The sequence below is a fragment of the Palaemon carinicauda genome, chromosome 9, assembly GCF_036898095.1.
Source record: "Palaemon carinicauda isolate YSFRI2023 chromosome 9, ASM3689809v2, whole genome shotgun sequence".
NCBI classification, from domain to species: domain Eukaryota; kingdom Metazoa; phylum Arthropoda; class Malacostraca; order Decapoda; family Palaemonidae; genus Palaemon; species Palaemon carinicauda.
The window spans coordinates 123,749,333-123,774,687 of NC_090733.1; the positions used below are offsets into that span (position 1 = coordinate 123,749,333).

The following is a 25,355-nucleotide window of genomic DNA, read 5'->3' on the forward strand; positions in this document are numbered from 1 at the left end:
GACTCGTGGAGGCTCTCAACAGCCAGTCGTCTAAGTAAAGGGAGGCTCTGATGTCCGATAAGTGGAGGAATTTTGCTATATTCCTCATCAGATGCGTAAACACCATAGGAGCTGTGCTTAGGCCAAAACACAGGGCTTGGAATTGGTAGACAACCTTTCCAAAAACGAATCTCAGGAAAGGTTGGGAGTCTGGATGAATAGGAACGTGAAAGTAGGCATCTTTCAGGTCCAACGAGACCATCCAGTCCTCCTGCCTGACCGCTGCTAGGACCGACTTCGTCGTCTCCATCGTGAACGTCTGCTTGGTGACATACGCATTGAGCGCGCTGACGTCCAGCACCGGTCTCCAACCTCCTGTCTTCTTGGCCACCAGAAAGAGACGGTTGTAGAAGCCCGGGGATTGATGGTCCCGGACTATAACCACTGCCTTCTTCTGTACAAGGAGCGACACCTCCTGGTGCAACGCTAGCCTCTTGTCCTCTTCTTTGTAGTTGGGAGAGAGGTTGATGGGAGATGTGGTCAGAGGGGGTTTGCGGCAGAATGGTATCCTGTAACCCTCCCTCAGCCAACTGACAGACTGGGCGTCTGCACCTCTCTTTTCCCAGGCTTGCCAGAAGATCTTGAGTCTGGCTCCTACTGCTGTCTGGAGATGCGGAGAGTCAGTTTTTTCCTTTAGAAGCCTTGGAACTTTTCCTAGACTTGCTCCTGGAAGAGTCTGGACGGGAGCTTCCTCGGCTGGGGGCTCTACCACGAAAGGGCGGTATGAACCTCGTAGCAGGAGTATCAGCCACTGGGGTGCGATAAGTCCTGGGGACTGAGGTAGCAACCTTAGTCTTACGAGCCGATGAGGCCACAAGATCATGTGTGTCCTTTTGTATCAGGGCAGCAGACAAGTCCTTAACAAGCTCTTCGGGGAAGAGGAACTTCGAGAGCGGAGCGAAAAGGAGTTGAGACCTTTGACAAGGTGTGATGCTGGAGGAAAGGAAGGTACATAGCTGTTCCCTTTTCTTAAGAACCCCTGACACAAACATCGAAGCAAGCTCGCCAGATCCATCTCTAATGGCCTTATCCATGCAGGACATTAATAGCATGGCAGAATCCTTGTCCGCAGGGGAGGTCTTCTTGCTGAGGGCCCCCAGGCACCAGTCTAGGAAGTTGAACATCTCAAATGCTCTAAAAACACCCTTCAGGAAGTGATCAAGGTCTGAGAAGGTCCAGCAAACCTTAGAGCGCCTCATTGCTGTTCTACGAGGCGAGTCTACCAGACTTGAGAAGTCAGCCTGGGCAGAGGCAGGTACTCCCAAGCCTGGTTCCTCTCCTGTGGCATACCAAACGCCCGCTTTAGAAGTGAGCTTAGTCGGAGGAAACATGAACGAAGTCTTTCCAAGGTGTTGCTTAGTCTGCAACCACTCCCCTAAGATCCTTAACGCTCTCTTAGAGGACCTTGCTAAGACTAGCTTAGTATAAGTAGACTTAGCTGGCTGCATGCCCAGCGAAAACTCAGATGGCGGAGAGCGGGGGATAGCAGAGACAAAGTGGTCTGGGTATACCTCCCTAAACAGAGCCAAGACCTTACGAAAGTCAATAGAAGGTGGAGAAGACGGATTCATCCACGTCTGATGAGGGATCCAGGTGTGCCGCCTCATCATCAGACGCCTCATCACCAGAGTGTAGCGAAGAGATCGGTAAGGTATGCTGAACAGCAGAGTCAGCACGAGCTGGAACAACAATATTTGTGGTTTCCTCTTCAAGACTCTGTTGAGGGAACACCTGAGGCTCAGACTGCAAAGGCTGATCAAAAGAAGTAGCAGAAGGTAGGCGCATGGGTGGAGGAGGCTGACTCCTAGCATGAGTGTCTGAACTCAAGGGTTGCGCTTGCTGAGTGGTTGGCGGATGCGCAGTAGCAAGTTCCTGAGGAACGAGTTGAGGTTCCTGAGGTGTGAGCTGTGAGCGATGAGGTAGTGGCTGCGCAGAACACAGTAATTGTCTCGCGAGTTGAGGTTCCTGAGGCGCAAGGCTAAGGTGTTGTGCTTGCCTTGAGGAGGGTTGAGCTCGCTGCAGCGAGAGCTGAGGAGACTGACTCATGGATGGGAGAGGTTGTTGTACCTCAAGAGAGTGTTGCCTCACTGGTGGAACTGCAAGTGGAAGCGGAGGAAGTAAGGTATAAGCTTCCTGTTCCCATTGCTGAGGTTGCCTTAAGGAAGGCGGAGGGAGCTGCACACCACTGGAAACAGTAAACTCAGAACGTGGTAAGGTATCCTGAGGAGCCTCAACATCGTACGCCTGGCAGGCAGTACTGCGGTCAGGCGGAGCGATCGCAGGAGGAGGTGTAACCTTCTCAGCCTGACACTCACGCATCAAGACCGCAAGTTGTGACTGCATGGACTGCAGTAGAGTCAACTTGGGGTCGGCAGACACTAAGGTCTGCTGAGGTAAAGCCTTAACAGCAGAGATCTGTTGTGGCAGAACCTTACTCCTCTTAGGCGGAGTGCATTCAACTGATGACTGCGGCGAGTCAGAGCTGATCCAATGACTGCAGCCCGGTTGAGTTCTTGAGGTCTGGCCTCTGCGTTTGAGTGGTCTTGAGACCTGAGTCCAGCGTTTCTTCCCTGACAATTGATCAGCAGACGAGTAAAAGACGGGCTCAATCGTCTGCAGGTGGGAGTGACGGTCTCTGGAAGACACGCCCGCAACCACCGAGGATACTTCTGTGCGCCGATCAAGGCCTGCCGAACCCTTTTGCCCTTCGACATTGCTTCTCCCCTGGGCTTGGGAGCTTGCAAGAGGTCCCGGACTGGGAGGACGACTGGCACGCACAGAAGTATCCTCACGCACCACACTGACACTGACACTAGCACTTGGCACTGCACTGACACTAGCACTCGTCACAGCACTGGCACTAATTCCACCCACTGCACTCTTGACCTTAAGTTCCTTGACTTCGGCCATAAGAGACTTATGATCACTAACCACTGACTCTACTTTGTCACCTAAGGCCTGAATGGCACGCAAAACAACAGACATATCAGGCTGAGGGCAAATAGTAGGTTCGGGGGTAGCCACTACAGGGGAAGGAAAAGGTAGGGGATCATGAGGTGAGGAAAAAAGTGAAGAGTGAGAAGAACTCCTCCTAACTCTCTCTCTCTCTCTCTAACTTGGTTGAATACTTAAGAAGACGGACAAAATCAAGTTCCGAAAGTCCGGCGCATTCCTCACATCGATCTTCTAACTGACAGGGTCTTTCCCTACAGTCAGAACAAGCGGTGTGAGGATCTACCGAGGCCTTCGGAATACGCCTATTACAAGACCTACATCGTCTATGGGTGGGGGCTTGTGAAATGTCAGACATCTTGAATCAAAAGAGTTAGCCAAGTGGGGTTTCAAAATCAAGCAAAAGATCGTTAACCGTTAATCAGGACTAAATAATCGCTATCTAAGCTAATATAGAAGTTTTCCAGTAAAGCGACAGCCGAAATCTGAGAGAATACTTCACCAAAAGCCGTGAAAATACTCGAAGATCATAAGCGTATCCCAGAACGTCTTGCCGGAAGCACGACAGAGGAAAAATTGAGGAGGTGTCAACAAGAAGTACTATAGTACCTGGCCACAGGTGGCGCTGGTAAGTACACCCCCTTCTAGTATTGTGATAGCTGGCGTATCCCTCCATAGAATTCTGTCGGGCAACGGAGTTGACAGCTACATGATTATCGGGTAAGTTTAATATTGAAAATAAAGTTTTCTTACAGCACTGGTTCTGATCAAATTACAAATAGAAGTGCATCTTTAACCCAACAATCAAAACATTAATACTTACTCTATCCACTGGCATATCACTCCAGGAACCTGATTTAGAATATCGTTCTACTCTGTAGCCTCTTTTTCTCAGTGTTGTTTGTATCTCTCTTAAGTGGTCTCTGAATTCTTGTAAATTTCTTGCATGGGCATTAAGGTCTAGCGCCAGTCTTAGAGCTTTACGAAGTTCTTGGTTTTCCGTTTCCAAATTCTGAGCAGATTTTCTTACATCTTCATTGGTCTTATTAATTTTGATGTTCTGTCTTCTGAGATCATCTAAAAAGTCCTCATTGACCACACCACGAGAATTCTCACTTCCTTCTTTCATGTTTCTCGGAATCTTGTCCATATCAAAATCCATCCCTCTCATACGTTTCGTATCTGGCTCAAAATCGTTGCCTCCGAAATTATCCCGGAGACCCTGCCGCATTCCAAACTGATCTCCCCCTCTTGTACCCATTCCAAAACTGTCGTTGTCATCCTGTTGACGCATTCCGAACTGGTCATTTCCTCGCTGGTTCATGCCAAACTCGTTGTCCCCCTGCCTCATTCCAAACCTTTTTGAATCAGGCTGATGCATTCCAAACTGACCGCCTCCTTGTTTCTCCCCAGCAAAGCCACTTCCTTTGCCGTCTTGGAACATTTCATCATGAGGTATCATAAACTTTTCTCTCAAGGCTGCTAAAACTTCAACAACATACTGATCTGTGTTCAGATGTCGATAATTGCACCCCCTCATGCTACATGCTCCTTGAAGGTACTCCTGGAGAAAGTTTGTAAAAATTCAAGAAATTATTACATTACACAGATTTATATAACAATTTATGCTGTCAAAACATTGAACAGATTTATATAACAATTAATGCTGTCAAAACATTGAACAGATTTATATAACAATTTATGCTGGCAAAACATTGAACAGATTTATATAACAATTTATGCTGTCAAAACATTGAATTGAACTACCAGATATTAACCCTTCTACCCCCAAAGGACGTACTGGTACGTTTCATAAAACTCATCCTTTTACCCCCATGGACGTACCGGTACGTCCTTGCAAAAAACTGCTATTTACATTTTTTTTGCATATTTTTTATAATTTTTTGAGAAACTTCAGGCATTTTCCAAGAGAATGAGACCAACCTGACCTCTCTATGACGAAAATTAAGGCTGTTAGAGCAATTTAAAAAAAAATATACTGCAAAATGTGCTTGAAAAAAAAAATACCCCCTGGGGGTTAAGGGTTGGAAAGTTCCAAATAGCCTGGGGGTAAAAGGGTTAATACAAGAAACTTGAGATTAATCTACTAGAAAATTTACATTTGCATATTTTTGATAATATTTTGAGAAACTTCAGGCATTTTCCAAGATAATGAAACCAACCTGACCTCTCTATCACGGAAATTAAGGCTGTTAGAGCAATTTTAAAAAATATATACTACAAAATGTGCTTGAAAAAAAATAACCCCTCGGGGTTAGGCCTGGGGGTAAAAGGGTTAATACAAGAAACTTGAGAGTAATCTACTAGAAAATTTACATTATACACTTAACAACAACCTACCTTGCAATGTGGATGATTGCCAATATATGCCCATTCCATAACCATTGCTTTTGACATAGCCTGTTCCACCACACCAGCAGGAATGTCACCCGTAGTTTGATATTCAGTTTCATCCCTTCTACTGACATGCAACAGTCTGTTGGCATAAATAGTTCCGTCAACAACAATTCTTAATAATCAATTTGCTGAAAAATATAAATGCATTATAGCACTGTTAAAACACAAACTCTCAAAACAGAAAACCATAGCAGTAAATAATATTATAAAATTCACTTCACATTCTACAACCAAACTGTATCAATTTCCTTCATAAACAACCACACACGCCTCCTTTCAACCAAGTCTTGAAGAGTGTTGTTAAAGCTTTAATGGCCTTTCAACCAAGTCTTGAAGAGTGTTGTTAAAGCTCAATATGGCCTTCCATTCGTTTTAACAGAAGTATTTCTCGTGAACTAAAAAAAACCTAATTCATTTGAAAAAAGTATGTCGAGCATCAATAAAAAAAAAAAAAAATTACTGGAGAAACTGTCCAAAAATTTAAATCAAGAATTCACGTAATAAACTTTTTACCCTAAAGTTCCAAACCTATCAGAGCAAAATAATGAAAACTGAAGACATTTCTTAAACCCTTATTTACAACTTCAGATTGTATCAAATGAAACTGACATAATGCAAAACCTATGACTACTATATTCTGCAGCCAATACAACTTACAGTGGGCCTTTTACTACACATCTGCCATCTTTCTTCCTTTTTAAGCTTGCCTTGACCTACCTTTTACCAAAAAACAAAATCTCCTTCAGTCTAAAAACATGAATCAATGGTGTAGGTAAACCACTACAGTATACTTTACATGAAACCCTTCAAGACTGAAAATAGGCCACTTACAAGAAGAATAAGACTCACTTGATTAGTTAAAGGGAACAACTGAACTAAGAGAAGTTAAAATGCAAAGTAAAGCCATTCACAAAAAGGAGTGTGTGTTCACAAATAAAAACCTTCACCCTTCCATGCACCAGTCACCCAAAACAAATGCCTTCAGCCTTTCACAACCTATTATCATCCAAAAAAGGAACTCTATAAATACCACTCAAACTAATTGTATTCCCTTTATAGTACTTCTTACACTGTGCACTGTATTCCTTAGGCCTCAATCTTCAACATTTTGCAATTCTTCCTTTGCACTCTTCCTAGCACAGTTCAACAACATTTCCTCAATTTTATCAACCTTACGTTTTAATACAATAAATCAAATGGTAACAATTTCCTTGCTCGTATCTTCTTAACACACCATCTTAATCAAAACTACCTTGCCCTTTTCAATGTCCGTGCATTTAATTGGGAGAGAAACTTTAAAAAATCTGAAAACATTAACATATATAGTGCAGTATTGCCTTACTTTATTAAGATCTAAAAATGCCTGACCTTTAATTCAGGGATAACCAAGGAATATCTGATTAATACATACACTTATCCAAATGAAACTAAGGCATACTATATTAACCCTTTTACCCGCAAAAGGACGTACTGGTATTTCACAAAACTCATCCCTTTACCCCCACGGACATACCGGTACGTCCTTGCAAAAAACTGCCATTTACCTTTTTTTTGACATATTTTTGATAATTTTTTGAGAAACTTCGGGCATTTTCCAAGAGAATGAGACCAACTTGACATCTCTATGACAAAAATTAAGGCTGTTAGAGCAATTTAAAAAAAATATACTGCAAAATGTGCTTAAAAACAAATAACCCCTGGGGGTTAAGGGTTGGAAAGTTCCCAATAGCCAGGGGGTGAAAGGGTTAATCAATAAAAAAAAAAATCTATATGTATGAGCACCATTACCTTCACTAAATTCAGCTCTATGTAAACTACTGTATTCTTTAATAGCTTTGACAAATTTAAATGAAAAAAAAAAACTTGAAAACTAGCAATGTCTGTGAAACAATTTTATATAAACTAATTCTGGGCTGTATCCCCTTCAATTGATTGCCTTTAACTCGGACAACAAGTAACAATGCTTCAGAGGGCACTGTTCTTAAAATATCATAAGCTCTCTTAAAAAATTACTGTAGGCGCATTAGGAGCCAAAACTATAATTCTCTCCAACATTATCAATATCAGTTAGGTTTTAACATCAAATTACTCCCTTACATAAAACTGTCTTGTGTATGTTCTCCTAAAATTCCTGACTTGCTTGCTTCCTCTGTAAAATTTTCAAAATATTTTCTCTAACAATTCTCCTCAAGTTGTGGAAAGGGTCTTAATATAAAATATAAAAAATTACAATACCTAGCATAAAAATCGAACCCTTTCCACACAATTCTCTCTCAAATAATCAGTCTTATTATTTTCTTACATTCAAACACTGGATGCAACTCACCTGCAAAGCTGATGTGATCCAAATGAACTTTATGAATGTACTTATACTAAACTTGAATTACACTACTACAGAGTAAATCATAAATTGCAATGACATTCTCTAAAACTACAATTGTTAATGTCGAACCAATGACAAAACCAACAATTGGCACGGATCACCTGCTCCTGGGATGTAAAGGGCCACAATAATGACTATTTGCTTGAAAAAAAATTAGAAGTGGTATGTTAACAAGTAAAATTAAGACAAGGTAACTGCCAGGAGAAGTAGACTTGAAAAATCTAGGGTAAAAAGTGCAGTAGAATACTGTATTAATTATAAAATAAGCCATAGAGCCAATAAACTTGACGTGTCATCCAAACTTATTTCATCTACATAAACAGCAACTTGCACCAAGAACATAATGTAGAGGTTTGAAGCCAGACGAAGGCCAAGTCAGTCACAAGAACCTTTGAGATTGAGAGCTGGCCTTTCAAACATACTCAACGCTGGCTTATGTGAAGAAAAGATGGTACAGTACAGTATATTTGTTCAGACATACAGTACATACTGTATACTGAATGCTATAAATCTAAGGAGAAAAAGAGTTCCCCAACTTTGGAACTTGAATTAGCATTACCATCTCCAGAATGTACAGTGTAGAATCAATAGCATTTCTTGTTGCTATAAAGAGCAACTATCAGAAGCATTAACAAATCTCCCAGAGCACTCCCTCATCGCTAGATGGGAACTGACAAAAGACATCACTAGATGTTTCCGATGCAAGAATGCATCAAAGCCTTCAGACATAAATAAATTTCTGATGGGAAGATAATCAAAAGTACAGAACTATATTAATTGCCAAGATCTTAAATCCCTGTCAAACAGGTAATATCAATCTCAGTTAAGATCAACCTCATTATATGGACAGAAATCTTTATAGATTTTCAAGTTGCAGAGAACTCTTCCTACTATATCTACTTACCTGTATACAAAAGCAAACTGCAAGGTTAAAACCTTCAGGCAACCTTAATCCAAATAAAATCTGCATTCTTATTTCCTCAACATCTTTGAAAATGTTCAAATTCCAAAAGTCTTGGAGATGAATTAAGAAGATCCTATTTAAATGATCCCTCAGATCCATTATCCTTTTTTCTCTACAAAGAATACTTACCTTAAAAATTCATATCTTGAACTTATTCAGACCTCCTGGGAACAATTCCAAAGAGAGGGCTTTCAACTATTTTAAATAAAAGCCCTAGTTTCTAAATTCTTATTACCTGACCTGACCTGAAATATCTTAAATATATATGGATGAAATTCCCATAAGAGAAATATGGACTGTATAAAGAAACACTAGACTGTTACCTCTAAAATGGCCAATATACTCGGCAGACCTGTAAATTAAGCCTTCTGAATGTTGAGCACTAACCTGCAATCATCTGAGAATGGACACTGTCCTCTTTGGAAATCTATGCAGAAGTTAAGCCAAGGATTCTGTTGTCTCTTAAGGTTTGAACTTGATGAACCCGATGCACTAGGAGGGTGTAGAAACAGGCAATTGTTGCCACGCATACACTTATTCTGAAGATAATTCTGGCAAACAATTTTCGAAGTATTTGAATCTTCCCGGTCTAGGTTTCTTCCAAAGCCCTGATGTTGAAAATCATCCTTAGTGTCATGGGACTGGTTGCGTCCAAAACTGGATTCCTTATCATAACCTCTCCAGTCATTATTTCCCCAGGAAGACTGCCCTCTTGCTCTCCCAGTTCCTGAATCCTTAGCGAACATATTGCTGGAAACACAGGAATTAACCAACTTAGCAGCAACCAAACATCTCGAAATGTCTGGCAGCAGATAAAGGGAAAGAAAATAAAGTTAATACACAGCAGCTTACAAAAGGCCTTATACAAGCATCCAATTCAATTCTTCAGAGGTGTGGATCCCTTGAAGACATGGTAATGTTAAAAACATAAGCCTTTCACTGAGGTGGAGGACTTACATTTGAATGTGGTGTATTCTAACAAGAGCGTCAGTATTTAACTCAAAAAGTATTTTCTCTGTAAACAGTGGATTTGAAATACAGAGTATTTTACTGTTCCTACTAAAGAATACATGGAAGGGAAGGGCATCGAGAGTTTCAACTAAACTGGTGTTGGGATTCCATTAATCACTTGAAAAGTGTTTCCAATGAAAAGTATTCAATAGTCTTCCACTAGTTACCGATAACAATAGAAATGCACTCTAGCTTGGGATGACACACCCAAAACAATTGGGATGAGAAATAATTTTGTAATATACAATTATTACTTTGTGCAACCTTTAATGTGGTTTACCGTTGGTTCCAATTCCGGACGAGACCTAAATGAAACTTGAAAATGAATAGAATATTTGTAACTTCGCAGTCACAGAACTAGACATGGAACAAAATATTTTGCAACAGGTGATATTGCATGTTACTCTTCATACTCTCACAATCAATGTTGATTTAAGAATATTGCAAGTATATCTTGTGCCTTTAAATGGCCTCTTTCTTATTCGCCCTCTACCATTTAGAAATCTGTTTTGTTAAAGAAAATACTACAGCCCCACTAAAGCCATTACTTTACTATTTAAAAGGACATACCAAAGTAAAATTTATAAAACATAGAACTTGCAATTTTAGGACACAATACTCCCAAAGTTGATTACAATGGTCCAAATATTTAGTGTCAAATCATATTCCCTTGGAAAATACTAGGCGATTGTTTACAATAAGCCACCTTTAAGAACTACAGTATTACTATTTTTAAAATACTGTATATTAGTCACAGATGAAGTTGCAAATGCATTCACCATGAATGTGAATATCGGCCTAATGTTCAGAGTGAACCCAAGTACAGTGATACCTCTACATACGATCTTAATTCGTTCCAGAAACTACTTCGTATGTTAAAACGATCGTATGTTGGAGCAAATATTCCCATAAGAATACATGGTAATTGATTTAATTCGTTCCTCAGCCTAAAAACCCATAATAAATCCTTAATACTGTATATTGAAATGGTACCTTAGAAGCACTAAATTTTCCTTATTTTCCAGAGTTCTTTGACCTTGAGATATGCCAAAACCATTTAGAGAAAAAATAAAGATATAGAATAGCCACTGGCTCTTCTGCCTCCTACTTCCTCTCCTTTAATAGTCTTGCCTTCTCCATCATAAGGCTCAACACTACACAGTACTATAGAATTTTATTCCAGCTGTGACCAGATTTTAGAATGATCTTCTTAACTTAGCTGTTGAATCGGTGGAACTTCATAAGTTTAAATCTGCTGCGAGTGTTTTTATACAACACACATTAGTTGTTGCAGATCTGAAAATACTTTATATTCTTTTTTCATTACTTTTCATATACAGTAGTTTATTTATTTCCTTTCCTCAATGGGCTAGATTCCCTGTTTAAGAATTAGGGCTTATAGCATCCTGCTTTTCAACTGGGGTTGTAGCTTAGCTAATAATAATAATAATAATAATAATAATAATAATAATAATAATAATAATAATAATAATAACAATAATAATAATAGCAATGCAAAAAAAAATATTAATCTATCAATCTAAACCTTAAAATAAGAAAACAAGCAAGAAAAGGGGTATACATAGCCAGATAGGGGCATTCAGCATTCCCTTAGTTCAAATATGCCTTGCTTAATATGTATAATAAGCCTGCTTATGCACACACTAACTACATAGCTATACTTCTTCTATTATTGTGCAACTGTTGGCTGTTGTTTTGATGCTTTAACAAATGTGATATTGCCATACACGTGCCAATTTCATTTTCCTCGATAAACAATATACCTTAGAATTTCTATGCTGTAATGTATAGCAGCTAGATTATCTTGAGTCTTATTTATTCGTTTGTATTGAGCCCTTCCACAATTTCGGGTTTGAATTGCCTTTCGGACATATTTCTTTCTTTTCTCTTTATTAGCAGTTAAGGACACTTTTAGTGTACAGTATTTCATGTTCATTTATTATTTAGTGGCTTATATTTTGTCTCTTTTTTACATATGGTATAGGCATTATATTCTTTGGAAGTTAGAAGTTACTGAGCACTTCAAAACATTTTGATAAGTACCAGTATGTACTCTTCTTAAATAACAGAATCTCTGTACCACCCTATGGGGCATTCCTTCCCCTCCTGGAAAAGAAAATACCTACTTCTTACAGATGTTCTTAATTGAGGTAACCTTTAAAACAGATGTAATAACACTAGTAGGAAAATGGTTAGTACTCTATTTTAATAATAATTCTTAAACTGTCAGTTGGCTAATATTAAGATCATCACTATACTTTACTTTCATCCATTTAAGAAGATACTGAGAAGCAACTTGTCTACTTCACTGTAATGTAAAATTAATTTAGTTTAAGTTAACATGTCTTCTACATCCAGAGTCTACAACATTAGGCAGTTTTGATGTGCTGTCATCGCTAGTAAAACATTGAATATTTATGTCTATTTTTGTATGTCTGTCTCAATCTCTCTCTGCCTCAGTATACGTGTAACAAGTAAATAGTTCTGTGATTCTGTCGACATACTTGTGGATTACTATTTCAATAATCAAAAATTAGTAAAAAAATTCCTCAATGAAGTTCCCTAGCTTGATTTTAATAAATTTGTAAAAACATTAATATTTCTGAGGTAATTCAATGGTTTTACATACAAATGAAAATGTCATAAAAAATATACTATTCTTCCCTATTAACTGATAGAAAAGGAAAAGGAAGAAATATATGGCATGCATCCAAACATTCCAAATTCTTGGATTATAAGGGGGTCTTCCTTTGACACTGATATGGAAGCAATACATGAAACTCCACCTTGCCTTATATTGCTCATGGGAAGAAATTGAAGAACACTAGCAGCCTGGCTCAAGTAAGTGACAACAAGTAAAGTACAGTCGGCCACAGGAATTCCTAGTACATAATCATTCTGAGGAGATGCATCATTGTCACACCCTTATTGCTCGGCTAGTCCCTGTGTGTATCCTCGCCGCCTCTCACTACACACTCTTGTTTGGTTACTCTCCACACAGTAAGGGTGTGACTTGAATTTATGTGTACAACTGTACATTGAGCTGTTTTAGCATGCAACAGGCACAATAGAATGGGGAATTTCCTTGCAGGCACCATTATGAAAAAAAAAGTAATGACATTTAGATTTAATCTTGAAAACCCAGTCACTAGATCACACACAACCACATGCAGTACAACTGGCTTTCAAAAGTGTGTATCACGATGCAAGTCACTGGCTAAATTCCGTTGAGTGATCTTTTAAAAGACACAGCATATCTTTTAATGTCATTGATGTACTGTACATCACCACATTAATATTTTATTCCATCTTAAATTCCTAATCATACCCCAAGAGTTAGAATTTATGAAGCAACTAAATGCGGTTAGAAATACCACAAAACTAGCCACTACTCCAAAAGAATATCACTGTTACTCGTTTCTTTGAAGGATAGAATAACTGCCAAATTAGTGTTGATCAAATTCTTAAAATGCGCCTCTTCTACCTTACTACATGTATAACATTATCTTACGGAAGTCTATGTTTCACCAAGCTGGATTAAAATAGTTGCTCAGATCACCATTGCAAGACCAAAGGAGTAAAATGTGACAATTTCTACGAAGATTGTATTTTTCCTGAAATACTTACCGCAAACCACTCTTTAGGAGATAACCTGTAGCTTCAGCTCCCACGACTAGAGAATCCCCCCCAATAGGCTTAACCCCCCCCCCCCTTGGTTCACTAACCCGACCTAGCTTGTTTTATCCACAATGCACTAAGGAGGAGACCCCGGAAATATTACTCCATCTCAAACTACACTGTGATATCAAGTGATAATAAAGGAACAACTAAGGAGGGATATGAAGAGTCTTACCTAAGAACCTGAATGTAATGAAAATATATACACAAGTACCTCACTCCATGGCAAATGATCATTTAGTATCATGAGAAACCAGGCACTGTAATTATAACTTTACATGTCCGCTAGTTACAACAAGGAGGGAGGAAGAAACGATGTTCACTTCTTTTGACAATACTGTAGTCTTTACATTTCCTCACCAGAAGTACAGGCTACCCAGCTTACAAGGCTTCCAGTGCTGACTATCAGCATTAACTTCTTGACAGACTGACAAGTTTTGTCCTATTGTTGTCTGCAATGCTGGTGTTTGTAAAGCCTTCTCACTAACAGATGTGTCACGACATTGATTACAATTCAGTTTCTACTTACACAATAGGTTCCATAACACATACCAAGACCTCAACCATTTTGGAACGTTTGCCAGTCACCCGTAGAACAGCTTTCAAGTGTTCTCGTCTAATACCAGAATCCTATTTTAGTTTCGAGTGCATGAAGTGTCACTAACAGATTAAATTCTCTACAATTCATTCAAGAAAAAGAATAGCCTCAAAAAGTTAAACAAAACCTTCGTATGTAACCTCATGCCACTCCACCCTGCAACATCACTAGTCGTGTCTGACGTAAACCCTGCGACATCATTAGTCATGACTGACTTAATCATAAAACTGTAATTACCTTTTCACCAATTCAAATAAAATATATCGGACTGACTATTTCATCAATCATGAAAGTTACTTACACAAGTGGCATTACGTAATTAAACGACGCGATGATGCAAATGAAGTAAAAGTAACATTTGCCACAGTGCCACTTACATTTTTCACCAACCTAAACATTACCTTTTATCAACAAAGTATGATCATTCTTAATGAGACTTCTCAATATAGAAACATACATTACAGAGATTACTCAAACGGGGTAAAATAAAGGAATTAGACAAGTTGAATCCAATGAAAAAGTTTAGTACAGTATACTGTAGTCCCATGTCAGATAGAAACATGTACAGTACACGGAAAACACCATCCAAAAACAGGGCTTCATTACAGTAATACAAGCCAAGAAAAATATGATCTGAAATAAAATACAGTACAGTATAAGAATACGCTACAATACCTATGATGATAAAATTACAGACTTACAGTACTCAAAGAGTAATATATAAGCAATGCTGTTGTTATAAATGAGAAAAATAATTCCATAAACATTATTAACTGGCATAATCTCCTTCCTATATGATGGAAAAATTTAATCTGCAAACATTAAGAATATGCAAAGTGAAATATATTCACCAAGGAGGGAATCTCCCTAAGCTTAGTCTTCAACGACCAACCAACACATAGGAATAGCATTCCTGGAAATTACCTCAATTTGGATGGACTACCAAAAGCCAGGAATAACCGTTCTAAACTTACAAAAATCTTAATATAGAGTAATTTGTATTTTTCTAAACTACAGTATACAAACCTGTAGTTCTTTACAATAGAAGAAATCAGCACTAGTTGACATACAACTATAAAAACTTTTAACGAGGTGTAAACAACCAGCCGGTAGTTAACCAGTGATAATCAGGTGAAGCAACAACCCCCCACCTCACTCATATCTTTCTCACTTTGATCACAGTCGGAACTTTTCCCTGGGGGTTGAGTGATGACAGGTAAAAGTAAGTGTAACCCTACATTCTTCACAATAAGAGACTCGCACTACGGTGGGTGGAAGTCCCTTCAACTGGCTGAAAACTTTCCCCAGGATTGCAGACAAAATCGCTAAAATACGCCTCTGCTGCTCGGAGAGTTAAATCAGCTTCGATGGTGCTGGCACGAAGCTGGAAGGTGCCTCTGAGGTAGAGGGATGAACAATAACAATAGGCAAGAGCCTGTACAACTCAACAAACAAGCTCAATTCCCTATGAGCCCTGGGGTGGAAAATGTCACTAAGTGGAGGAGTGGCCTGCCTTGTATGTCTGTAAAGGGTTGGTTTGATGGGTACCAATTCCAACATCTCCCACTCGGAGTAAACCTCCGCTGGTTTGGAATGCACTCTCAATGGCTTTTGGTGATGTTGCCACCTAGAAGTGCTCCTCACACACCCCGGGCTCAATGTGATGAATTTACAGAAGAAAAAGGAATACGGCGACTGGCGAGAGTAAAAGACAGCACTGGTGGCACCAACCAATATGGCGCTGGGACCCTAAGACAGAATTGGGTTGCTGGTGTCAGCCGCATAACGCAATCTCCGGTCAGAAGAGTCCCCGTGGAGTACATCCCATTTGCCCGGTTCAGATACGATCAGGTTTGTCAAAGGTACCTGAGGAGCAGGAAAGATGGAAACCACTGCTCTCAGTATCTCCTGCAGGAGTCTCACAAGAAACGTCCTGCGCTCAATATCCACTGAAGGAATGCCCCTGTGCGGGAGCGTGAACCTGGACGATCGCAAGACATAGGTCTGAAAACATCTCCCCTCAATCACAAACAGGTGGCCTGTAAAGAACTTAGGGTTTGTGTAGTGCAGGCATAAATAACAAGTTTGCATAAGTGTAAGAACAATGGTAAATCAACTATTGTACCGTACTGCAGAGTTTAATGAAAACCAACACCCACTGTTACACAATTTTAATAGATGATAGTGTCCACTATCTGAAATACTGGGGTAAGGCAAGATACTTCCGTAAATTGACCTAAACGAAATGAGAAGAAAAATAGACGTAGCATCATGCATGGATAGCAGGAAATATGGAAACCACTGTTCTCAGTATATCCTGCAGGAGTCTCACAAGACACGTCCTGCACTAAAGGTCCACTGAAGGAATGCCGCTGTCCAGGAGCGTGAACTTAGATGGGAGAAAGACATAGGTCTGAAAAGACCTCCCCCATAACCACAAACAGGTGGCCACAAGCCATCGTGCCCTAGACGAAGCACCGTAACCTGTGAGCGAGATCGCTCGACACTCGCCTTGCAAGTGTACGTTGGAAAATTGCTAGCCTGTGACTCGCAAATTATCTGGTAGGGTAACTTGCACTCACCTGTTTGTGAGTGACACATAGTAGAGGTTTAAAAGGAATGGGTAGGTGGGCTGTTGTGCTCGCCAACTTCTCTGGCAAGCTCTTATGAAGATATAGCTTGGCGAGTTACTACAAGTAATTCAGCTCACAGACGACTACAGGAGTCCCTCGCTGACTATAAGAGTCTCGCAAGACAACAGCTACGCAAATGCACTGCGTTACAGGACAATTGTCAAGACTACTTGTAGCTCTGCTTGGGAGAGCTAAGGGGGAGGCGTTGAAACAGGCTCTTGCTTCTGCACTGCCAGGGGAGTGGCACTTTCTGGCAGAGGCAACCTCTCATGCTTACTAGGGAGGGAGGCCACCTAAGATCAGTAAGCACAGAAGGAGAAGGAAGACGAATCTTCCTGCTGGAGCACTTCCAGTAGAGGGAGAAAGCCCTGAGGGGGAACTCTGTGGCATGAACCACCCTGTGGAACCTCCAGTGGGCGAGGAACCACGGAGGACAAAGACTGCATAGGAGAAACTCGCTCCTGTCAGCTATATAGGCGGAAAGGCCAAGACCAACCATAGCAGAAGCGGAAATCCTCTCCTACTCTCCACCCATTGCCAACACCTCCAGTAGCCTGTCTTTAAGGAGGTAGACACCGTAGGCAAAGAAGCCCTTTCTGACTTCTTCCTGCCATACCGCTGCCACTTGGAGGATGGCCACTTCCTACATTCTGGGGAAGGGAAAGCCTGCGTGCAGGAGTGTCCGCTGCATGCAGGACAAAGACGGAGAGGCTACGTGTCCCTGGGACATGAACGTATTGCAGTAGTGGCCAGCCTTGCCTGGGCAAATGCATATACTACACCCTCAAGCACAGTCACACCTGAAAAAAGGTTAAGTTTCTAAAATTTAGCTAAAAGTCAGTTAACACAAAAAGATGTCTGTCTTCGACCACGGCTGAGATCAAAGTAAAAAAGTTATGAGTGAGTTGGGGAGGGGTCTCTCCCTGCTACCAATGGTTAACAACAAGCTGGTTGTTTACACCACGTTAAAAGTCTTATAGCCGTATGTCAGCTAGCATTGATTTCTTCTACTGTAAAGAACTTAGGGTTTGTATACAGTGTAGGCACAAATAAGTTTGCAACAGTGTAAGAACAATTGAAAGTCAACTATTGTACTGCAGAGTTTAATGAAAACCAACACCACCTGTTACCCAATTCTAATATATGATAATTGCTTACTATTTGAAATACTGGGGTAAGCCCATTGACTTGAACGAGATGACAAGGAAAATAGACGTAGCATCATGCATGGGTAGCAATTTGGATTTTACAACATGGGAGACTATAGGAACCTAACATAAGAGTATTCTGTATGCCTTTCATCACTGGGAGTTATCTTAAGGGCCTTCCTTAATTGCTATTTATCAATCATGGCTGTTTTATCAGTCAAACCACCCTGACCCCAGTTTACCTCCATCCAAAACTTCACTTTACACTACCTGTCACTGCTGTGTATATACGGAATCTTGCTATCAATTTCTAACATGCACTATGCCTTTTACATAAAGCTAACTGGTTTTATTAGAAATTTAGTGCAAACAAAATTTTATATAGCCTAGACTCGAAAACATCTCGTTAACATATACTATCATTAAAGAGCACAATGAAAACATTGTCTATGATGGTAAAATACTTTTTCTTTTACACATTTCAATTTTAACATACAAATCATAGACATTTTCTTGATGATAAAAAGTGAATTACTATGAAAACAATTTCATCATTCACAAAATATTTCATAAATGCTAATATATACAAATATTGTACAGTACCTAAAGTATTTAGATCATTGCACCATAAATACCCTATTATTATTATTATCATTAGCTAAGCTACAACCCTACTTGGAAAAGAAAGATGCTATGAGCCCAGGGGCTCCAACAGGGAAAATAGACAAGTGAGGAAGGGAAACAAGGAAAAATAGAATATTTTAAGAAGAGTAACATTAAAATAAATATCTCCTGTATAAACTATAAAAACTTTAACAAAACAAGAGGAAGAGAAATAAGATAGAATAGTGTGCCTGAGTGCACCCTCAAGCAAGAGAACTCTTAACCCAAGACAGTGGAAGGCCATGGTATTGAGGCTATGGCACTACCCAAGACTAGAAGCGCTGCTTACCATAGATAAGGAGGAATTACAGAATAGAGCCTGTCAAGAGATTAAGAGCAGTCAACTCATTTCATTATAGATATTTGAACCATTTATCCAATGGTTTTGTGTAACGTAAATAAACTTTATTATTGTAAAAGCTTTTAACAAAAAATTAATCACAGTATACAGAATTAAAAAGTGGAAAAAGATTAAAAAAAAAAATACTGGTAACTATACAGTAATGGAAAAAAGGTATTACATTTCCTAGCCATTAATGTTCTTTTGAAACTGATGTAGTTTAAACTTTCAGCACGTTTTTATTTTGAACAGGTTGACTCGAGTCCCTCTGCGTGGTTTATATATGACAGGTCTATTTTTAACGATGTTACTGATCTCAAGATGTTTCTATTTTTTACTAATTACTTCCCATATATACATTAGTTTATTTATTTCCTTTCCTTGCTCGGCAATTTTCCCTGTTGAAGCCCTTGGGCCTGTTGCACACTGCTTTACCAACTAGGGTCGTAGCTTAGATCCTAATAATAATAATAATAATAATAAAAAACAATGTAAAAAGTTTTACTTCTGTGGCTTTGTGGAAAAAATTATTGGAATGTTCTTCCACTGCATCTATTCCTTATTATTTAACCACTTTGTCCTTATAAATCAATTACAGAAATGTTATTTTCATTAGTAAAATAAATTTTTGAATATACTTACCCGATGATCATGTAGCTGTCAACTCCGTTGCCCGACAGAAATCTACGGTCGGGATACGCCAGCGATCGCTATACAGGTGGGGGTGTACACAAAAGCGCCATCTGTGAGTAGGTACTCAAGTACTTCTTGTCAACAAGAACTCAATTTTCTCCTCGGTCCACTGGTTCTCTATGGGGAGGAAGGGCGGGTCCTTAAATTCATGATCATCGGGTAAGTATATTCAAAAATTTATTTTACTAATGAAAATAACATTTTTCAATATTAATCTTACCCGATGATCATGTAGCTGATTCACACCCAGGGTGGTGGGTGGAGACCAGCATACATGTTAACAAAGAAGCTAAGTATCCCGTATTTCATTTTAGCAGTTATTCAAAATAACAAACATAAAATAAATAAGTACCTGGTAAGGAAGTCGACTTGAACTATTACTCTGCCTTTTTTAAGTACGTCTTCCTTACTGAGCCTAGCGGTCCTCTTAGGATGCTGAACGACTCCTAGGTGCTGAAGTATAAAGGGCTGCAACCCATACTAAAGGACCTCATCACAACCTCTAACCTAGGCGCTTCTCAAGAAAGAATTTGACCACCCGCCAAATCAACCAGGATGCGGAAGGCTTCTTAGCCTTCCGTACAACCCAAAAGACAACAATAAAAAGTATTCAAGAGAAAGATTAAAAAGGTTATGGGATTATGGGAATGTAGTGGCTGAGCCCTCACCTACTACTGCACTCGCTGCTACGAATGGTCCCAGGGTGTAGCAGTTCTCGTAAAGAGACTGGACATCTTTGAGATAGAATGATGCGAACACTGACTTGCTTCTCCAATAGGTTGCATCCATAACACTCTGCAGAGAACGGTTCTGTTTGAAGGCCACTGAAGTAGCGACAGCTCTAACTTCATGTGTCCTTACCTTCAGCAAAGCAAGGTCTTCTTCCTTCAGATGAGAATGTGCTTCTCTAATCAGAAGCCTGATGTAGTAAGAAACTGCGTTCTTAGACATCGGAAGAGAAGGCTTCTTGATAGCACACCATAAAGCTTCTGATTGTCCTCGTAATGGCTTTGACCGTCTTAAATAGTACTTAAGAGCTCTTACTGGGCAAAGTACTCTCTCTAGTTCGTTCCCCACCAAGTTGGACAGGCTTGGGATCTCGAACGACTTAGGCCAAGGACGGGAAGGAAGCTCGTTTTTAGCCAAAAAACCGAGCTGCAAGGAACATGTAGCCGTTTCAGATGTAAAACCTATGTTCCTGCTGAAGGCGTGGATCTCACTGACTCTTTTAGCTGTTGCTAAGCAGACGAGGAAAAGAGTTTTTAATGTGAGGTCCTTAAAAGAGGCTGATTGGAGCGGTTCAAATCTTGATGACATTAGGAACCTTAAAACCACGTCTAGGTTCCAGCCTGGTGTGGACAACCGACGTTCCTTTGAGGTCTCAAAAGACCTAAGGAGGTCCTGCAGATCTTTGTTGGTGGAAAGATCCAAGCCTCTGTGGCGGAAGACCGCTGCCAACATACTCCTGTAACCCTTGATCGTAGGAGCTGAAAGGGATCTTACGTTCCTTAGATGTAACAGGAAGTCAGCAATCTGGGTTACAGTGGTACTGGTTGAGGGAACTGCATTCGCCTTGCACCAGCTTCGGAAGACTTCCCATTTAGACTGATAGACTCTGAGAGTGGATGTCCTCCTTGCTCTGGCAATCGCTCTGGCTGCCTCCTTCGAAAAGCCTCTAGCTCTTGAGAGTCTTTCGATAGTCTGAAGGTAGTCAGACGAAGAGCGTGGAGGTTTGGGTGTACCTTCTTTACGTGAGGTTGACGCAGAAGGTCCACTCTTAGAGGAAGAGTCCTGGGAACGTCCACTAGCCATTGCAGTACCTCGGTGAACCATTCTCTCGCGGGCCAGAGGGGAGCAACCAACGTCAACCGTGTCCCTTCGTGCGAGGCGAACTTCTGAAGTACCCTGTTGACAATCTTGAACGGCGGGAACGCATACAGGTCGAGATGGGACCAATCCAGCAGAAAGGCATCCACGTGAACTGCTGCTGGGTCTGGAATCGGAGAACAATACATCGGGAGCCTCTTGGTCATCGAGGTAGCGAATAGATCTATGGTGGGCTGACCCCACAGGGCCCATAGTCTGCTGCAAACATTCTTGTGAAGGGTCCACTCTGTGGGGATGACCTGACCCTTCCGGCTGAGGCGATCTGCCATGACATTCATATCGACCTGAATGAACCTCGTTACCAGCGAAAGCTTTCGATCTTTTGACCAAATGAGGAGGTCCCTTGCGATCTCGAACAACTTCCTCTAATGAGTCCCTCCTTGCTTGGAGATGTAAGCCAAGGCTGTGGTGTTGTCGGAGTTCACCTCCACCACCTTGTTTAGCTGGAGGGACTTGAAGTTTATCAAGGCCAGATGAACTGCCAACAACTCCTTGCAATTGATGTGAAGTGTCCTTTGCTCCTGATTCCACGTGCCCGAGCATTCCTGTCCGTCCAGTATCGTACCCCAGCCCGTGTCCGATGCGTCCGAGAAGAGACGGTGGTCGGGGGTCTGAACAGCTAATGGCAGACCTTCCTTGAGAAGAATGCTGTTCTTTCACCACGTTAGCATAGACCTCATCTCTTCGGAAACAGGCACTGAGACCGCCTCTAGCGTCATGTCCTTTCTCCAGTGAGCAGCTAGATGATACTGAAGGGGGCGGAGGTGGAGTCTCCCTAACTCGATGAACTGGGCCAGCGATGATAGTGTCCCTGTTAGACTCATCCACTGCCTGACCGAACATCGGTTCCTTCTCAGCATGCTCTGGATGCATTCTAGGGCTTGATTGATCCTTGGGGTCGACGGAAAAGCCCGAAAAGCTCGACTCTGAATCTCCATACCTAGATAGACAATGGTCTGGGATGGGACGAGCTGGGACTTCTCTATATTGACCAGGAGGCCCAATTCCTTGGTCAGATCCATAGTCCATCTGAGATTCTCCAGACAGCGACGACTTGTTGGAGCTCTTAAAAGCCAGTCGTCCAAATAGAGGGAGGCTCTGATGTCTGCCAAGTGAAGGAATTTGGCAATATTCCTCATCAGTCTGGAAAACACAAGAGGTGCCGTGCTTAGGCCAAAGCACAGGGCTTGGAACTGGTACACAACCTTTCCAAAGACGAACCTTAGGAAAGGTTGGGAGTCTGGATGGATGGGGACGTGAAAGTACGCGTCTTTCAGGTCTAACGAGACCATCCAGTCCTCCTTCCTGACCGCTGCTAGGACCGACTTCGTCGTCTCCATCGTGAACGTCTGCTTGGTGACAAAAGCATTGAGAGCACTGACGTCCAGCACCGGTCTCCAACCTCCTGTCTTCTTCGCTACCAGGAAGAGACGGTTGTAGAAGCCCGGGGATTGATGATCCCGGACTATGACCACCGCTTCCTTTTGTAGCAAGAGCGACACTTCTTGTTGCAACGCTAGCCTCTTGTCCTTCTCCTTGTAGTTGGGAGAGAGGTTGATGGGAGATGTAGCTAGAGGGGGACTGCGGCAGAACGGAATTCTGTACCCCTCTCTTAGCCACTTCACAGACTGAGCGTCTGCACCTCTGCTCTCCCAAGCTTGCCAGAAGGTCTTGAGTCTGGCTCCCACTGCTGTCTGGAGAGTAAGGCAGTCAGAACTTGCCTTTTGCGGACTTGGAACCCTTCTTGGATTTGCCACGGTGACTGTCGGCACGGGTACCTCCTCTGCTGGAGGTTCTGCCACGAAAGGGCGGGATGAACCTAGTAGCAGGTGTGTCTACTGCTGCAGGGCGGAAGGGTCTAGGCACGGAAGGTAAGGTTTTAGCCTTACGTGCGGAAGATGCCATAAGATCATGGGTATCCTTCTGGATAAGGGAGGCAGCCATCCCCTTGATCAGCTCCTCCGGAAACAGACACTTGGAGAGAGGAGCAAACAACAACTCTGACTTCTGGCAAGGAGTGATACCAGCCGATAAGAAGGAGCAAAGATGTTCTCTCTTCTTAAGCACTCCCGACACGTACGAAGCCGCAAGCTCACCAGACCCATCCCGAATGGCTTTGTCCATGCTAGACATGATCAGCATGGCAGAGTCCTTATCCGAAGGGGAAGTCTTTCTGCTTAAGGCTCCCAAACACCAATCGAGAAAGTTGAAGATCTCGAAGGCACGAAAGACTCCCTTCAACAGATGATCCAAGTCAGAAAAGGACCAGCAGATCTTCGATCGTCTCATAGCCAGCCTGCGGGGAGAGTCAACCAGACTTGAGAAGTCGCCCTGGGCAGAGGCAGGAACTCCCAAGCCGGGTTCCTCTCCCGTGGCATACCAGACGCTCGACTTGGAAGCAAGCTTGGTAGGAGGAAAGATGAAAGCAGTCTTTCCCAGTTGCTTCTTGGACTGCAACCACTCTCCCATAACCCTCAAAGCTCTCTTGGATGAGCGTGCGAGAACAAGCTTGGTGAAGGCAGGAGCAGCAGACTGCATGCCCAGAGCAAACTCGGAGGGAGGAGAGCGAGGGGTTGCAGACACAAACTGTTCAGGATACAAGTCCCTGAACAAGGCAAGGACTTTACGAAAGTCTAAGGAGGGAGGCGTAGACTTGGGCCCTTCAAAGTCGGAGTGCGGTTCATCCAAATGTGCAGCTTCGTCATCTGATACTCCATCATCCGAAAGCTGAGTAGGAAGTGGCAAAGGCAGAGCAGAAAGCTGAACGGCTGAATCCGGCAGTACGGGTGCATGCGTAGCTGCTGCGGATCCAACATCATGGCGCTGCTGGTCAGTCTGCGAGCTGGCAACAACAAAAGCAGAGTGCTGGAGCGTGGGAGGGGTTGCGGTGGGTTGCGGAGCATGCTGTAAGGTATGCGGAGCATGCTGTATGGTATGCGGAGCATGCCGCATGGGTTGCGGAGTATGCCGCATAGTGTCAGAACCCGGCAGCTCTACAGCACCTTCCACTGCTGATGCGGTAGCTCACGCATGTCAACGGATGGTGCGACAAGAACATGCGTCTGGCAGAGTGGACTGCGCATCGGTGGTGGAGCTCTCACAGGTGGAGTGTGGGAGCAGACAGCCGCAGTATCTGCTGAGCGCACAACCTCGGCGGGTTGTAGGTTAACAGGTGCAGTGTCAACCTTCTCAGCATGATACTCCTGCATGAATGCCGCAAGCTGAGACTGCATAGTCTGCAGCATGGACCACTTAGGGTCTACCGTGGTTGGAGCAGCAACAGACGGAGCAGTAGCCTGTTGTGGAACCACTCTACCTCTCTTGGGAGGTGAGCAGTCATCGGAAGACTGCGGCGAGTCCGAACTGACCCAGTGGCTACACCTGGGCCGTTGGACTCGCTCGGAAGGGACCTTACGTTTGAGCGGTCGTGAAACCTTGGTCCATCGTTTCCTCCTGGAAACTTCTTCCACAGACGAGGAATGTAAGGGCTCATTCGTCTGTTTGTGGATGGGACGATCTTTGACAGATACGTCCGCAACCACTGAGGATACATCCGTGCGCTGATCAAGGCCTGCCGAACCCTTTGGTCCTTCGACATTGCTTCTCCCCTGGGCTTGGGAGCTTGCAAGAGGTCCCGGACTGGGAGGACGACTGGCACGCACAGATGTACCCTCATGCGCAACACTGACACTGACACTTTTCACATCACTAGCACTGATAACACTTCCCACTGCACTTTTCGCTTTCAGCTCTTTGACATCTGCCAAAAGCTGATTACGGTCATTAGCCAATGACTCCACTCTGTCACCGAGAGCCTGAATGGCACGCATCATATCCGCCATGGATGGCTGAGCACTAGTAGCAGGTTCGGGAGTCACCACTACAGGGGAAGGAAAAGGTTGAGGGGCATGGGGAGAGGAAAAATCC

General features: G+C 42.2%; 1 protein-coding gene across 2 annotated transcripts in view; it reads right to left on the reverse strand.

Moving 5' to 3' along the window:
- Window positions 1-25,355, reverse strand: part of LOC137647123 (uncharacterized) — a 44,095-nt gene that overhangs the window by 15,154 nt on the left and 3,586 nt on the right. Inside the window, exons 2-4 of one of the 2 annotated variants that reach the window (XM_068380369.1) lie at window positions 9,144-9,506; window positions 5,353-5,488; window positions 3,815-4,555 (exon numbers count right to left, since the gene is read on the reverse strand). In XM_068380369.1, the coding sequence (XP_068236470.1) occupies window positions 3,815-4,555; window positions 5,353-5,488; window positions 9,144-9,502 (1,236 nt within the window). In that variant the 5' untranslated portion in view covers window positions 9,503-9,506. Of the gene's footprint in view, window positions 1-3,814; window positions 4,556-5,352; window positions 5,489-9,143; window positions 9,559-25,355 lie in introns of both variants that reach the window. The other variant, XM_068380370.1, reaches the window with a different exon arrangement.